Source organism: Ambystoma mexicanum, chromosome 12 (assembly GCF_040938575.1).
Source record: "Ambystoma mexicanum isolate Mex_15411 chromosome 12, UKY_AmexF1_1, whole genome shotgun sequence".
Taxonomy (NCBI): domain Eukaryota; kingdom Metazoa; phylum Chordata; class Amphibia; order Caudata; family Ambystomatidae; genus Ambystoma; species Ambystoma mexicanum.
In genome coordinates, this window is record NC_090936.1 from 1,224,745,560 (window position 1) to 1,224,762,448 (window position 16,889).

The window sequence follows — 16,889 nt, forward strand, 5'->3', positions numbered from 1 at the left end:
TCAGTGAGGCCCGTGTTTGAGCCTTTTTCTGTACCCTCATCCAGGGATTTATTCCAGCCTTTGGATTACATCTCCGAGGTGGATAAAGGGTCCGATGTGGAGGGGTTTGTTCCCCCTGAGGTTCCTGATGACCTGTTATCAGGTCATACCCAGATGTAAGACCTGCGTCAATCCTTGCATGGTCTGGACACCTCTCCGGAGGTTGAGTTTGGCAGGCCTGAGCCTGGTACACACGCCGAGTAGTCGTACAGGCGTCTCATGTTGAGGGTGACAGAGTACTTGGGGTGGTCTGCTCCACCTGTGGATTTTTTGCAGGACGACCTGACAGATATTTTGGACCAAGGTCCACCCACTGACCCGGTGCTACCATTTCATATGGCCTTACAAAGAACGATGACGGCGGCTTGGACTACTCCGGAGAGTCTCCCGGCAGTGAATAAGTCGCTACCGAAAAAATACCGTCCAGCCAGTGGCGACACCTGCTACTTGTCTACGCACCCCACTCCGGAGAGTTAGGTGGTTCAGGCGGCTACGGCCCCAGTAAAGCAGGCTGCGTACCCTACCATCCCTCCGGATAGGGACGACAAGCGCTTTGACGGTTGGGCGAAGAAAGTGTTTTCATCTGGAGGTATGGCTTTAAAGGCAGCCAACTCCGTTTGTGCCTTGGCAAGATTCACTCGCACTCAGTGGAACTGTGTATCTTTAGCGGCTGAACATATTCCCGAAGGGGAGAAATGGGATGGTTTTCTTGCCCTCGTTCAGGATGGCTAGGATGCCATGTGTGAATCCGTTGGGTCTGGACATGGCAGACTGTCAGCCGGTCTATGGCAGCGGGCACCGTGATGCGCAGGTTTGCGTGGTTGCGGAAGACGGGATTTGCTCCTGATGTACAGTCCCGTTCATCTTTTTGGCAGCAAGGCTGACGAAAGCCTTGAGAGGTTGCAGACCTCCAAAGGTGCAGCGAAGTCGTTGAGCGCTGCAGTACGTCAACCTCTGCCTTTTCGTCCTAGGGGACAGCAATGGAGGGGAGGTTCCTTTCAATACTACTCTTCCTTTGGTAGACGGAGGGGGGCTGCCAGTCAAAGGGGCTAACATAGGAGTACCAGAGGTGGAAAACAAGGTACTCGATGTGCCAAAGCCGCGCGGGCAGTTGCCTCTTTGCCCTCAGGCACTGCCGCAGCCGCTTCTGCTCAGTCATGAGGCCATGTCCCATAGTTCGACGGTTGGGGGAAGGCTGGCGCAGCATCTTGTAGAATGGCGTGCCATTACTTCAGATGTGTGGGTTATGGAGATCATAGCCCACGGCCACTGTCTTCCTTTCCGGCAGAGGCCTCACAACAATCCACCGGGGAAACTCTCTTTGAAGAGTCCGGATCCGCTCCTTGCGCAGGAAATCAAATCCCTGCTGGAGAAAGGCGCCATAGAACTGGTGCCTGTAACGGAGAGGAACAAGTTATGGTATTTCTCATATTTTTTTATCCCGAAAAAAGACGGGGGATTGAGACCCATCATGGACTTGCGTGGTTTGAACAAGCTCCTCAGGAAGGACAAGTTCAAGATGGTTACTCTCTCTCAAGTCCTCCAGGCCCTTCAACTTCAGGACTGGTTGGTGTCGCTGAACCTCAGGGATGCTTACTTTCATGTGCCGATTCATCCCAAGCACAGGAAGTACCTGAGGTTCACGGTTGGCGACTCGCATTTTCAGTTTCGGGTCCTGCCGTTCGGATTGCCCTCCGCCCGAGGGTCTTCACCAAGCTAACGCTGGTGGTGGCAGCGTATCTCAGGAAAGGGGGGGGATTCACGTCTACCCCTACCTGGACGATTGGATGATCAGGGCGCGCTCTCCCAAGCAAGTCCTGGATCATCTGTCAGTCACCTGCTACTCCCTTCACAGGCTGGGCTTCTCCCTCAACTTAAAGAAGTCCCACTTGACACCTACCCAGTGGCTCCAGTACATTGGAGCAGTGCTCGACACATCCCTGGGGTAGTGTTCGCCTCCCCAGGTGAGGGATCCTCACATTCTGCAGATGGTGGACAAGTTTCAACATGCCCAGAGTTTCCTGGTGTTGGAGTTCTTGAGGTTGCTCGGCCTCATGGCATCCTGCATTCTACTGGTGCCAGAGGCAAGGCTGCGGATGAGATCTCTGCAGTGGGCTCTCCAGATGCACTGGTCGCAGTCCTCTGGCAGGATGTCGGATCCCGTTCAGGTACGTCCTCGGTCGCCCAGGATCTTCTGTGGTGGGCCGTCGAAGGCAATCTGATGAAGGGGGCTCCATTTTGCCTACCCTGGCCGGAGGCGACGATCGTGACGGATGCATGCCTCACGGGATGGGGAGCTCATGCCAACGAGTTGACAGTCATCGGTCGTTGGTCTCCATCGGAGTCCAGACTCCATATCAATCTGTTGGAGCTGAGGGCCGTCAGGCTTGCCCTGAAGGCTTTTCTACCATCTGTGTGGGGGAAGAATGTCCTGATTCTGACGGACAATACAGTGGCCATGCACTACCTCAACAAAAAGGGGGGGCAGGGTCTCTCCCACTGTGCAGGGAGGCGATGCAGCTCTGGTTCTGGGCCATCCAGCAGGACATTTCGATCTCGGCAGTTCATCTGGCCGGAGACGAAAATGAGGCGGCGGACGCTCTAATTAGGCAGAGCACGGTCTCTCACGAGTGGGAGCTGGCTCAGGAAGTTCTTTTGGAGATCTTCGCCATTTGGGGGACCCCACAAGTGGATCTCTTCGCCACCAGTGTCAACCGGAAGTGCGAAAGATTCTGCTCGCAGGAATTTCCTCCACGAGGAGCCTTAGGGGGCGCGTTCTTAGTGGAGTGGTCCTTCCCACTGCTATACGCGTTTCCTCCAGTCCGCGTCATTCCGCAAGTGCTGTGGAGGTTATGGAGGTTCAGTTCCCGAATTATCCTCATTGTTCCGGCATGGGCCATGAGAGCGTGGTACCCGGACCTTCTCAACATGTCCATCTGCCCTCCATGCCGTCTTCCCTACCAAGATGATATGCTCTCACGGGAGGGGGGGTCAGGTTCTCCATCCAGAGGTCACGTCTCTCAACCTTCATGCTTGGCTTCTGAAAGGTTGAGGTACAAGGATTGGGACCTCCCTGAAGACGTGATGGAGGTGTTGCTCTCGGCTAGAAGGCCAGCAACAAAATCCCTATACCGTTGCCGTTGCAGAAAGTTCTGCGACTGGTGCAGGGTACAGAATGTGGATCCTTTTCAGTGTTCAATTCCTGTGGTTCTCTCTTTTTTGCTTTATTTAGCCCACAAGGGCCTGCAAGTGGGTACCATTAAGGGTACCTGGCGGCGCTTTCCATATTTAAACGCTCGTCTGAAGAATGTTCCTATTTTAAGATTCCGTTGATTTCTCAGTTTCTAAAAGGGCTAACTAATGTGTTTCCACCGTCGCCTTTTCAGGTGCCGGGATGGGATTTGAACTTAGTTCCTCATTGTAGCTCCATTTGAGCCTTTACATTCTTGTCCATTGAGACTGGTGTCCTTTAAGACTGTATTTTTAGTTGCAGTTACTTCCGCTCGCAGAGTGAGTGAGTTGCAGGCACTCTCCGCCAAGCCACCTTTCACGGTGTTCCATAAGGACAGGATTGTCCTTAGGGTTTGTCATTCTTTTCTTCGAAGGTTGTGTCGGAATTTCATTTGAGCCAGAAGGTAATTCTTCCGGCGTTCTATCCTCCTCTGCATCCTGGTAAGGAAGAGGAGAGGCTCCATAGGTTGGATCCTAGGAGAGCTTTAAGTTTATACATCTCACGCATGTCCCGGGTCAGAGTGGATGATCAGCTATTTGTAGGATACGTTGGAAGGCGTTTAGGTCAAGCTGTTTCTAAGCAGACCTTGTCCCGTTGGATCATCTTGACAATCTCTGAATGCTACCGTCTGGTGGGTAAGGACCCTCCAGTGGGCTTACAGGCTCATTCTACTAGGGGTGTGGCTGCCTCCACTGCTCTGCAGAGGGGTGTTGGCATTCGTAATATTTGTGAAGCAGCCACATGGGCCGCTGTCCATACTTTTGTAAAACACTACTCCCTGGATTCTATCCATGGGCAAGATTTGGCCTTTGGTAAGGCGGTCCTCTATTCTGCAATTTGATTGGGCATTCTAAAATTCTAAATTCTTTTCCCACCTCCATACGTTGGTACTGCTTTGGGAGTCTGTCATAGATGTGGAATACGTCGGAGGACACAACCCCCTCGAAGTTACTTTCTTACCTGGTAACGTTCTTTCGATGGGATGTTCCTCCGACGTATTCCACATCGCACCCTCCCAGCCTGCCCCTCTACAGAATTTCTTATGCGATTGCAGCTTACGTTTCCGCAAGGCTTTCTATGGTAATACTGGCAGAAGATTGGTGCCACACGTTCTGGGAAAAAACTACAGCTAAGGCTACGGGCGTTGTGCGTCCTACATATAACATCCAGTGACGTCGGCGCTCGACGGAGGCACTCGAGGGACAGCGTATTGACGTCATCGACGCAGGACGCCGAAAAATGTTCTGAAGCAGCACAGCTGTGGTGATTACTGTCATAGATGTGGAATATGTCGGAGGAACAACCCATCGAAAGAACGTAACTTTTTCATCTTACTAGTCCCAGTGACATTGAGAATGCGCAAGTGCATGGGAGAGGGAAAGGGGAAAGTGCATTGGGGGCGGGGGGGGGGGGGAGTTGAAAGTGCTGATCAAAGGAATACAGATAATTGATGAATAAATAGTAAAAGCAGTGAACGGTGGTAGTGCAGCCAGATTGTGGCAAGTGCTAGGTATAAGGCAAAAGACAGGGTGTGTCTAATAAGTGTAGTTAAAAGGGGAGGGGGTTGTATGGTTACATATACAGACCCCAGTGCAAGGGAACGGCAGGAGGCAGTGTGGGTGGTTAGCAGGGTGACCCGGTACCTGTGCCCGAAGTCAGAGGTTAAGCACCGCGCCGAGACAGAGCAGATCAGCAGGGGAGAGGAGGAGCGAAGGCAGAAGTAAAGAGGAAGGTCTTGAGGTACTTCCGGAGATGGTTCTCCTCCAGTTTCAGAGTGGCAGGGAGGCTGTTCCAGAGGGAGGCCCCAGCCAAAGACAGATCTACCCCCAGCTCGTTTCTTTGAAAAACGACTGACCCTGAGGGAGTTACAGGAGCGAACAGCTTGGGAGGGAAGGTATTTATGGAGGGACAGCTGAAGGTATTTTGGACCCAGGCCCCAGAAAGCCTTATGGACAATGCAAAGGGTTTTGAATTTAATCCTTGCGTCCACTGGGAGCCAATGGAGAGATTTAAGGGCTGGAGAGATCCGATCCCAGGGCTTGAGGCCAAGGACAAGTCTTGCAGTCCTTTTCTGGATAAGTTGTACAGGGTAGACCGTACAAGCTGGTAGATTTAGAAAGAGGCTGTTACAGTAATCCAACCTAGATAGAACCAGGGCTTGAGAGACGGTGAGCTTCTGGGGGAAGGAGAGGAAGGGCAGAATACCTCTGAGGAGGTGCAGTAGGAAGTTTGACTTTTTTGAGACATCACAGATGTGGGCAGAGAAGGAGAGCATGGAGTCAAAGATGACCCCGAGGTTCTTAGCCTCACAGGTGGGAGTAGGAGGAGGGCCAAGGGAGGCCGGCCAGAGAGTGACAGAAAAGGAGGGTGAAGGGGTGCTGATGAGGAGGATCTTTGTCTTGCTGGCATTAGGCCAGAGATCGTTGGCAGCACACCAATCCTGAATGGCAGACGGGCAGTCAGAGATGATAGGAGAGGAGTTGGCCGAGGGGAGCCTGAAAATTAGTTATCAGCATAGCACTGAAAGTTGGAGCAGAAAATGGAAATGCGGTGGGCGAGAGTTGCCAGGTATTGGTTGATGGTATGGTTGATCGAGTAGGATGAGGACAGATGTGATGTTGGAGCAGATCTTCACGGATGTTCAGGAGAGCAGTTTCCATGCTTATGGCAGCTCTGAAACCAGATTGATGGTCGTGAAAACAACAAACAGAATCGGAGTGAAGGTTAAGCTGCGAGATGGCCAGCTTTTCCTGGAGTTTGCCCAAAAAGGGAGTGATGGAGATTGGGCGATATTTAGCCAGGCAAGTAGGGTCAGCTGTGGGTTTCTTGAGAAGAGGGTGCACGAGAGTGCTTCAGAGGGAGGCTCCTGTGGCGAAGGAGAGGTTGCAGAAATCAGCCCGGGCAGGAGCGAGGGTGTCAATGTGGTCCTTAATGGTTTTGGAAGAACAGAGATGAACCTGTTTTGATGGGACGTTCATAAATCGGACTTGTATAGAGACCTTGTCAGGGGAGAAGAGAGGAAAGGAAGAGAAAGATGGTGGGGGGTGACTGTAGGATGGCCAGAGTTCAATGAAGAAGGGACGAGAGGGTGGCCAGGATGTCCTGGGTTTTAGAGATGACGTGAGAGGCAAGGGCCCTGCAAAGGGCCTGGGAAGCGACAGTAGAGGTAGAGACTGCAGCAAGGATGGCCAGCTCCTTGCAGATTTTAAAGAGTTTGGCCGAGTTGTTAGATGCTGCAGAGACACAAGCTTGGATGTGGGCTCTCTTCTTAGTGTGGATAGAGAGTCAGTATTGCCTTTGGAGCAGGGGACAGGCCAGAGAGTATGAACAAGAGGCCCTCCATTTCCACTCAGCCACCCTACACTGTTGCTAGGTCAGAGTCATACCAAGAATTGCACTTTGCTTTGGGCTTCAAACGGATCCTCATGACAGGGGCAAGAGCATCAAGAGTATCGGAAATAGAGGAGTAGAGAATAGACAGGGCTGTGTCGGCCAGAGGTGGGGTGTGGGGAGGAGAAGGTGGTGGCGACAGCCTCAACTGACACACGCTTCATGGGCCGCATGATCGAGAAGGTGGGTGGCAGAGTTGGGGTAGACATGGCCCGAGAGGGAGAGATGAGAGGAGGGAGTGATTGCTCCAGGAGAGAGGGGTGGTCAGAGGGATGGAGAGGGGGAGGTCAAAGGAGATCAAGACATCAAGTTTATGCCCTGCAGAGTGAGTCAGGGAGGATGGAAAGGGAGAGGGAATCACAGAGGTCGCAGAAGAGTACCACGGAGGAAGGAGAGTTGTCTAGATGGATATTGAGGTCTCCAAGAAGGAGGAGTTGAGTGGTTGAGGCCAGGAGGGAGGAGGCGAGGTCCGCCCACTCAGAGAGAAATAAGTTGATCTGACCAGTAGATAGTAGCCACGGTGAAAGAGTGACTAGGAGAGAGAGCGAGGCTGCAGACAAGGAATTTCGAAAGAGGAGTATGTCTGCGTGGGAAAGATAGAGGCAGGGATCCACTTAGTGGTTTAAGCTTTAAGCATGTGTGTTTTTGGCATTCTTTAGATTTAGACACTTTTCTCTGTTTAATGTTTTTGGCATTATCAGGACACAATGAAAGTTTACGCTTAAACAATGAGAATTTACTCAAGATTGACTAGAAGAAAAATAATTAAATGTCATCAGTAAATACATTCATAGTACAACTTAATTTGTTTAGTTTCATATTTTAATACTCTTGTGTTTGCGTTTTTACTTTGAAAAATGTCGGATATTAATATTAGTTTTTATGGTAGGCGTTCATAAATACATAAATAGTAATGGACACACTTGTAGAAACATTAGAAGATACATTTGGAATGCTTTTGATTGCATGTTTTTATGTTTTTTTTAGGTGGCTCACATGACGAAAAGTGAGATCCATCTACAGGACAGCGCGTTCATTGGACCCGGACTTCTGTTTCTTGACCAGTATTTCAATAGCTTTGTCAACGAATACATCGTTCTTTGGTTGGCGATGGTAAGCACTGTCGTTCTGGTTCCATTTGTATCTCTGTGGGAAAGCTACTCTTAACAGTATTCTTAAAAAGCACTGTTAGTCTGGTTCAGTTGTAACTCTATGGACATCTGCTATTCACAGTATTCTCTAAGCACTGTTGATCTGGTTAAACCTGCATCTATTGGGGAAATCTGCTCTTCACAGTATTCTCTGAGAACCTACAGGGCAGATTACCAGAGTATAAGCAAATCTAGCTGTGAGTAGCAGTTCATGTTATTCTCTAAGCACTGCTGATCTGGTTTCAGTTGTATCTCTAGGGACAGCTGCTCTTTACAGTATTCTCTAAGAACCTACAGGGCAGGTTACCAGAGTATTAATGAATATAGCCGTGAATAGCAGTTCAGGTATTCTCCTTACTCTGCTCCAGGGGAAATCTGTATTGTCTGTCTGTAGAATCTCCCAAAGGCTTAACACTCATCAAATGGGGAATGACATTGAGGCTCCTGTTTTGCTGCTAGTAGATATTCAAATAAGGTCTGTTATTTGCAGTGAACTACCTGTGTTTAAATCTCTCTCAGAATATTTGTAGCTCAGTTTCACTAATCTTATTTCTTTCCTACAAAAGACTTGCAACTACACCGTCAATCCGTCTTTTGGCCACACTTTCGTTCAGGTCTACATTTTATTTACCCTTGTTATTATACCATGATGTTTACATTCTTGCAATTAAAAATCCCTTTGCGAAGCATCTTATTCTAGGTTTGGATCTGATAAACCAGTCGCAAAGTGGCCTTTACAGGTAGGGAATACAGATAACCCCTTTGGAACTGTAATCTTTAGTAGTACTTTACTTCCTTATAGACTCCCCGGCCAACACATCTACATCAGCAGTGAGCTCGATAATTATCCAATGTTCATAGTTGAGGACTTGTATAGTCCTTGCCCTTTATTTTTATTTTTACAAATACTGTAACTCGTGCTAGACACCTCCACAGTGCTGTTTTCAAATGACAGATGACCAAAACAACAAAAAGTAATACACAAAAAAGGTTCAGGGCAAGGTTTCAGATAATAAATATTTAGTATCTTTCCCAAAAACACATGGGATTCAGTGGCATAGTGCAGAGGACACAGAACAGGTTTCTGTAGAACCAACACAAGAGAATTTAGCCTACCAAAAAGGCAAGGTCACAATACAGTGTAGTACTTAGGAGAAATTACCTACCAGTAATGTTCTTTCTATGGATTATCCTCCCACAGATTCCTCATCTTGATAAGATTATCCCCTCCACGTCAGCTGCTCTGAAAACCTCGACACGGGGCATAGTGTGGCTCGATGTAGGTTCTACGACTCTTCATGCCCCAACCCTTTTTCCCCTCATGCTTAGCAACCAAGGCAAACAATTCCCATAAACAGGAAGAAAACAGAAAAAAAGACTTCCTTCCGCTTTTTTACAGTGAGCAACAGGCAAGACTAATTGCATCAAAATGGTACTTTTGCCCCATCTATTCATGCTTTCTTCTTTTGTACTCTTACGTCCCGTCCACTTTCCTACATAGTGCATGGGCGTCCCTTCCAAAGGACGGTAGACGGAACCCTTTTCACCAGAAAAAAACCTTCTTCCCCTTTAAATTTAGAGGTGCACGGGGTTGTGGCCCTGGGAGCATGCACTGCCCTGACTCCACCCCCCTCTGCACCACACCTCAGTCCCCTTTTCCGCCTCAACGGGAACGGGCCAAATTCATCCACGCTCCTGTGCTTGGCCTTGGCCATGTAATTCCACGCGCATATACTTCTTCTTTGTATTTTTTTGTTTTTTTATCATTCAGGTATTCGGTCCTTAGGCGTCACGCTCCTCCCCGGCGCATGTCTACTTCCACAGGGGTCAGCAGGTGTCCATCCTGCAACGGGCTCTTCCCAACTTCAGACCCCCACGCCCTCTGCCTATGTTGCCTTGGCCCAGACCACAGTTGGCAAGCTTGTACAGCGTGCAACGCCCGGTCATCGAAATCGCTGGAGAACAGACTCACCAGGTGGAGGGAGCTCTTCTAGAAGTCGCCTCCAGAGGACCTCAAGAATTTCGTGAAACACACAGTCAGGCCCCCTATTCTCCATTGCACCCCGCCAAAGAAACTCCTTCCTAAGGACTCTTCCGCGCGGGAGGGACCGTTCAGGTCCTTGTACCAGCACGTGCACCGAGGCTGCTGCAGCTACTGGCCTTCGGGCCGAGGGATCCTTGGATCCTCCTGCTGGCAGTGTTGAGGGACCAGAAGGTTCTTGTACCGGATTGTCATCCGAGGGGCTCTGCCCTTGTACCGGCAATACATCCGAGGAGGCACCTAAACGCAGCTCTACTGACCCCTGGGTCGAGGGTGTCACACCTACCGGGTCTAGGCCCGAGGAGCAGGGTAGGCATTGTGATCCACACGCAAGAGTCGTGGAGGAGGCTGGGCCGAGCAACACATCGCAGGCACGTGGCAGGCAGCTCGACAAGCTGGCCGCCGCGCCAGACCGAGGCACCCGTCCGACGCCATTCCAGGGGTTTGCCAAGGAATGAGTTTCAAGGTGGGAACTGGCCTCAACCAGGAACGTGGCCTACAGCCTATCCTCCTTATGCGCAGGGCAGTTTTCCACTGCGTCCATACGGGCAGGGTATGCAGCGGATCCAGCAGCTCCCGGCTACCTCCTCAGTACCCCCAACCACCTCCCCGGCCTGTGAGGAGGGGCACTTCGAGAGGTTCCTCAGGCTCATGAAGTCACCTCAGATGAGTGTTATCCTCAAGGACGCCATCAGGGAGGTCCTCTCTGCGATGCTACTGGCACCACAAGCTCTTCCACCGGCACCCCCGGCACAGCCTGCCTCTGGCTCCCCAGCCGATTCCTCAGGCGGTTCCATACCAGCCTGTGCCTCTTTCTCAGTCTCGGGCCGTGGTCCCTGTACCTCACCCTCCGGCTCCAGCTACTCCTCCACCTCCATAGGATCCTCCTGATCCACAGGATACGGATGATGATGATGAGAATCCAGACACGTCATCCTCAGCCAGGACCTTCCACGAACGTCTTGCAGGGCTGGCGGAGTACCTGGGCCTACCCCAACCCGAGGCTGAGCAGCCAGCAGAGGGGGTTCTGGTGGAAGTCCTCACACAAAGCCCCTCTGCCGAACTGGGGATTTCACTGCAAACCGATGTATCTTCATGGCCAAGAAGGGATGGCTCAAACCCCACTCGGTCCAGCAGTTCAATCAACGCCTGGACCACAGGTACAGGCAGATGGAGGGGGATACACTTTTGCTATCGCCCCATCCTCAGCCACACTCCTCGGTGATTGCTGCGGCATCACTATACTCCAAGCCTCAGTCATCCTCATCCTCCTCCTCGACGCTGCTAGGCAAGGAGGAGAAGATCTTGAAGGCATACATGAAGAAGCTGTATTCCAACGCGTCCTTGTATCTTCGTCAGGCTAACGTGGATGCCATGCTGGCTGCCGCTAATCAAAGGTTATGATGGGCGATTGCGGACTTCCTCCCGGAACTCCCTACACAGAGCCAATCACGCTTTAAGGCGGGGCTGGCTGAGGTCAAGCTGGTGTTGCAGGACCTCATGGAATCCACTGTGGCCATTATTGACACATCTGGTCGTGCCATCTGTATCGCCACGGTCATGAGAAGGACAGCCTGGCTCCGGGCAACGAAGTTCAACCCGGACGTCCAGGAACGCATATTAGATCTACCGTTCGAGGTGGAGGGACCTCCTTCACTCCTCCACAGACGAAGAGCTGGACAAGAAGAAAAACAGCTTACAAATGGCCAAGTCTTTATCCATCTTGACAAAGACCACGCCCCTCTAGGAATGGAGATCCAGGCAGCCTGACCGCTCGCCGTCTTAGAACCGGCGCAAGCAACAAAAATGGGGGGTGGGGGAGTAAGGGCTTTTTCCAGCCCCCCTCCTCCACGACAGCCTCCGAAGGAAAGAAGGCATGACCCGTCCCTCCGGGTCCACGTGTCTCCAGTGGGAGGCAGGCTTGCTCTTCATGCACATTACTGGTGCCAGAATTTCACGGACCCAAGGATTCTCTCCCTAGTATCCACGGGGTACCGCCTACCCATCCCAGCCTCTCCTCCCTCCTCTCCTCCACTCCCTCAAGTTGTGACAACAACTCTTCTGGCGGAGATCCGGTCACTCGTAGAAAGCCAGACAGTGGAGGAAGCCCCAGCATCCCAGCGAGGCTAGGGCTTTTATCCAGGATTTTTGCCATTCAGAAGAAGAACCAGGCGGGCCTGAGAGTTGTGCTGGACCGTTCCACCCTCAACCCCTCCTTACCCCTGCAAAAATTCAAGATGGTTACGCCGCTTTTATAGCAGAGACATTGTGCAAGGGAGACTGGTGTGCTCCCTGGATCTGAAGGACGCGTACCTACACATCCTGATTTGTCAGCCCCATTGTTCTTTCCTCTGGTTCAGGATCATGGGCTACCATTTTTAATACAAGGTCCTTACTTCTGGCCTCAACTCGGCCCCCAGGGTCTTTACCAGGCTCATGAATACAGTGGCTGCTCTTCTCAGAGCGCAGGGCCTCCACATCTCCCCATACTTCGAAGACTGGCTCGTCAGGGCTGCATCTCCGGAAGCGGTTCACCACTGCTCCCATGCCCTTATGAACACGCTGCACGATCTGGGCTTCTCGCTCAATCTCAAGAAGTCGCAGCTGCAGCCCAGGCAGACTGACATTCTTGGGCCTCATCTGGGACCCGTGCTCCGAGAAGGTATTCCCGTCGGAGGACAAGATCTCGGCCATCAAGAGGGCCACCGCCCACTTCCTCAGCATAGAGGTGGTACCAGCATTTCCTAGGTCTCTGGGCGGCGGGCCTATTTGCCGTCTCACACATGAGACTGAGGATGTAGAGGATTCAGCTGCACTTTGCGGCCTCATGGAACCAGGAGCGGGCTCTCAATCCGAGAGAATCAACGTTCCTCCATCTCTACGCGAGACCTAACATGGCGGTCCAGGGACTGCAACCTACGGACGGGCAACCCCTTTCGGCCTCCCACTCCGCAGGCCACCATCACCACAGACTCCTCGCTCGAGGGATGGGGAGCCACCTGGACGATCTCTCGGTCACGGCACCTGGACTTGACAGGAGCAGGAATACCACATCAATTGGTTAGAGCTGAACGCCATCTGGCTAGCGCTCAGAGCATTCCTACCGCTTCTCAGGGGCAAGGTTGTCCTCATCCAGACAGACAACTCGACCAGCATGTACTACTTCAACAAGCAGGGAGGCACCAGATCCCCTCCTCTGCGCAGACTGGCAATCAGCATGTGGGAGTGGGCCCTGGAAAACTATAATCTATCTCGCGGCAATCCACCTCCCGGGGGGGGTGGAGGGGGGCCAACCTGGATGCGGACAGGCTCAGCAGGTTGGGAGCGGACAATTACGAGTGGCAGCTAAACAACCTTGTCATTCAGGAGATCTTCTACAGGTGGGGTCATCCCCAGGTGTATCTCTCTGCCACCTGGCACAACAAGAAGTGCCCTCAGTTCGCCTCCTGGCAGGGACAGGGCCAAGGCTCCCTGGGTGACGCATTTCGGATTCAATGGAACGGCATGAGGGCGTACGCCTTCCCGCCCACTCCGCTGATTCACAGAGTGATTTGCAAGATCAAGGAATCTCGCCAACTCATCATCATACTAATAGCTCCATGGTGGCTGGCAGGCCATGGTTTTCGGAGCTGCTCAGCCTCTCGGAGGTGCCTCCGATTCACCTCCTGACAGGACCAGCTCATCTTCTGGCGCAGCAGGGGGGGCAGGGTCATCCACCCCGCGCTACAGAAACTAGCCCTCACAGCGTGGTACCTGAGCAGGTAACGCTGCGGCACCTCAGCCTCTCCCAGGCTAATCTGGAAATCATACAGGGCACAAGGAGCAAGGCTGCCAGGGCCCAGTATAAAAGTAAATGGACCAGATTCTGCCATTGAGCAGACTCCAAGGAAATCGACCCCCTGGCATGCGGTTTGGACGACACGCCTTCCTTTTCGGTGCAACTCGCCCACTCGGGTGTGCAGGTGGACACCTGCCGTACATACCTTGCAGCCATCGGGGCTTACAGAAATTCAGAGGAGGGAATCTTCTCCTACTCCAACCCTATAGTCGAGAAACATTTGACGGGACTCGCAAGGCTCTACCCGCCCGTCAAGAGGCTGCACCCAGTGTGGGACTTCAACATAGTCTTGGGCGCACAAGCCGTTAAAACCAATGGCGTCCGCGGACATCAGGCTGGTCACCATCAAGACTGCCTTGTTGGTCGGCCTCACCTCGGCGAAATCCAGACGCTAGTCGCCTCGGAACCATATACTACATTTCACAGGGACAAAGTAGTCCTACGGACACACCTGGCATTTCTGGCGCAGGGTCCGTCGGCTTTCCACTTGAACAAGGAAATAGTCCTTCCTACGTTTTTTGCCGATCCCAAAGGATGAAGCACAAAGAGTGCGGCACTGTCTGGATGTCAGGCGTGCCCTGAAATTTTACTTGGACAGGACCAAGGGCTTCTGCAAATCAGACGCCCTGTTTGTCACTTTAAGAGGTTCAAGACCAGGCTATCAGGCCTCCGAGACCTCCATATCCTGCTGGATGGTCACGGCCATTAAGGAAGCATACGAGGGCCAGCACAAGGAGCTTCTGGCCAACGTGCACGCCTACGCAGTCAGGGCCAAGGCAACGGCCATCGCATTTCTGCACCATGTTCCTTGGCAAGTTATAAGCAGGGCGGCCACTTGGGCCACTCCCTCTGCTTTCTGCAATCATTACTGTTTGGATGCCGGCTCTAGATCGTATGCGGCTTTCGGACAGGTGTTCTCAGGAAACTATTTGCTTAAGGAGGGTCTCCTCTCCACCTTGGGGCTGCATTCAGTTGTAATCGCCCATGCAGTATGGAGGAAAGGGGACGGGACGTAAGAGTAATTATAAGTTACTCACCGTAGTGACTAACCTACTCTTAGTCCCCTTTCCTCCATACATCCTACCATCCTCCCCCCTAATAATACTGGTGTCATTAGGCAATGTTAAATCTATTGTCGACGCGTCAATGAGGACTGAGGTGTGGCGCCGGAGGGTGGAGTCAGGGCAGCGCATGCTCCCAGGGCCGCACCCCAGGACGCCTCTAAATTTAATGGGGGAAGAAGGTTTTTCTGGTGAAAAAGGTCGTCTCCCGTCCCTTGCAAGGGACGCCCATGCAGTATGGAGGAAAGGGGACTGTTAGTCACTACGGTGAGTAACTTATAATTTTTATTAAAAGGGTAGCTGGAGGTGCAAAAATCACCAACCGGTCTTCTACCACTCACCCACAAGAAGAATAAAGCTGAAAAAGCTTCCCTAGCCAGGCAGGTATGGAGGGCAATGAGGATCCTGTGGGAGAATAATCCATAGAAAGAACATAACAGGTAAGTAATTTCCCCTTCAATGGATTGCATCTTCCACAAATTCTGCATCTTGATAGACTCCCAAGGCAGAAACAGGAGGTGGGCAGAAGGATTACAGTACTTGGAGAAGGTGTGCAAAGAGGCCCATGTAGAGGGCTGACAAATGTATCTGCCTGGTATGCCCCACTGCGAGGCAGATGGTACAGCTACACCCCTAGTGGAGGGTGCCCGTAGGCCCGGTGGTACTTCCTTGCGTGCCCTCTTATAACATTCTGAAATTCACTGAACGATCCAATGAGAGATTGTCTGCTTCTTCGCTGCTTTCTCCAACCTGGACTGAGAGAATACAAAGAACAGCTGGTCATCTGGCCAGAAAGCTGTGTTGCCAGATAGAAACTTAAAGCCCTCCTCTGGTCCAATCTGTGGAGCTTCTATTTCTTCTACTGCTCCTCTCTCCTCTTTGGACTCCCTGTCTCTCACCTAACTCCCCTAAAATCCATCTACCACTCTATCCGTACTCTATACCTCCTCGGCCCTTATTTCTTCCTCTCTCACTCAACTTGGCTGGCTTCCCTTCCTCTCACAACTGAAATTTTTATTCCTCTGTCTTGTCTACAAATCTCTCCATGACCTAGCGCCCCCTACCTTTCCTCCCTCCTCTCATTTTACTCCCCCTCCCGCTCTCTCCGCACAGGAAACCTCTACTTCCTCTCTGTACCCCCAGCCCCATGTGCCGCCTCACGCTTCCGCTCCTTCCAACTCTTGGCCCCCCTACACTGGAACTCCCTTCCGCTCTCCATCCGCTCCACCCCTACCTACTCATCCTTCCGCCACTCCCTGAAAGCTCATCTTTCACACTCCCCACCTGACTTCCCTTCCCTACCCCTCCTCCCCTACCCTTGCCCCCCATCCTCTCTCCTTCCCCTCTGACCTTAAATTAGTAACAAATACTACTTAAAGGAAATGAGGACACCAGATCACTCCCCCTATCTGCCCCCCCACTCAAACCCTACACCGTAACTCCCTTCTCCTACCCCCTCCTCTACCCTATCCCTCCCCCCTTGTAAATAGTTCTACTTATTGTTCTAATGACCTATTCATGCTTGTATATATGCTTCCCCTTCGCCCCCCACCTCAAATCCTACACTGTTACTCCCTTCTCCTACCCCCTCCTCTACCCTATCCTCACCCCCCCCCCTTTGTAAATAGTTCTACTTATTGTTCTAATGATCTGTTCATGCTTGTATATAGGTTTCTCCCACTTTTGTACCTGTTGTTATATTGTAAAGCGCTTTGGCTTAAAGCGCTATATACATTTAATAAACATAAACATATTACCTTCAATTTAGCTGGGAAAAACATATTTAATATTTTCTTCCCGCAATCTTTTCTTCACTGTGTCATTGGAGCGGTGTTGCTTCTGAATTACTGCATAAAATCTGGAAGGATTAGGCTATTAGAAGTTCTGATTTTGAAGTGTTCATTCCTGCGTGCTTCCTGTAAAACAGCATCTCTGTCTCTAACATTGAGGGATTTAGCCACTATTGCCCTTGGAGGCGCTGCAGCAGGGGGCCGCCTCCCTGGTATCCTGTGTGCCCTTTCAATGTTAAAACATTTCTTGAGATCTTTGATCCGTGGGGTGTCTAGAAACAATATTTTCAAGAACAATTCGGCCCCTTGGCGCCCTTCTCCCTCTGGTAAACCAAGGACCCGTATGT

General features: G+C 51.5%; 1 protein-coding gene across 5 annotated transcripts in view; it reads left to right on the top strand.

The window, feature by feature from the left end:
• The window catches only part of CHPT1 (choline phosphotransferase 1), a 759,006-nt gene that overhangs the window by 407,229 nt on the left and 334,888 nt on the right, over window positions 1–16,889 (top strand). For all 5 annotated transcript variants that reach the window (XR_011281925.1, XR_011281924.1, XM_069629892.1 and 2 more), the window contains exon 7: window positions 7,649–7,774. Coding sequence is in view for 3 of the 5 variants with exons in the window: in XM_069629892.1 (XP_069485993.1) it covers window positions 7,649–7,774 (126 nt within the window). In the remaining 2 variants the exon portion in view is untranslated. The remainder of the gene's footprint in view (window positions 1–7,648; window positions 7,775–16,889) is intronic.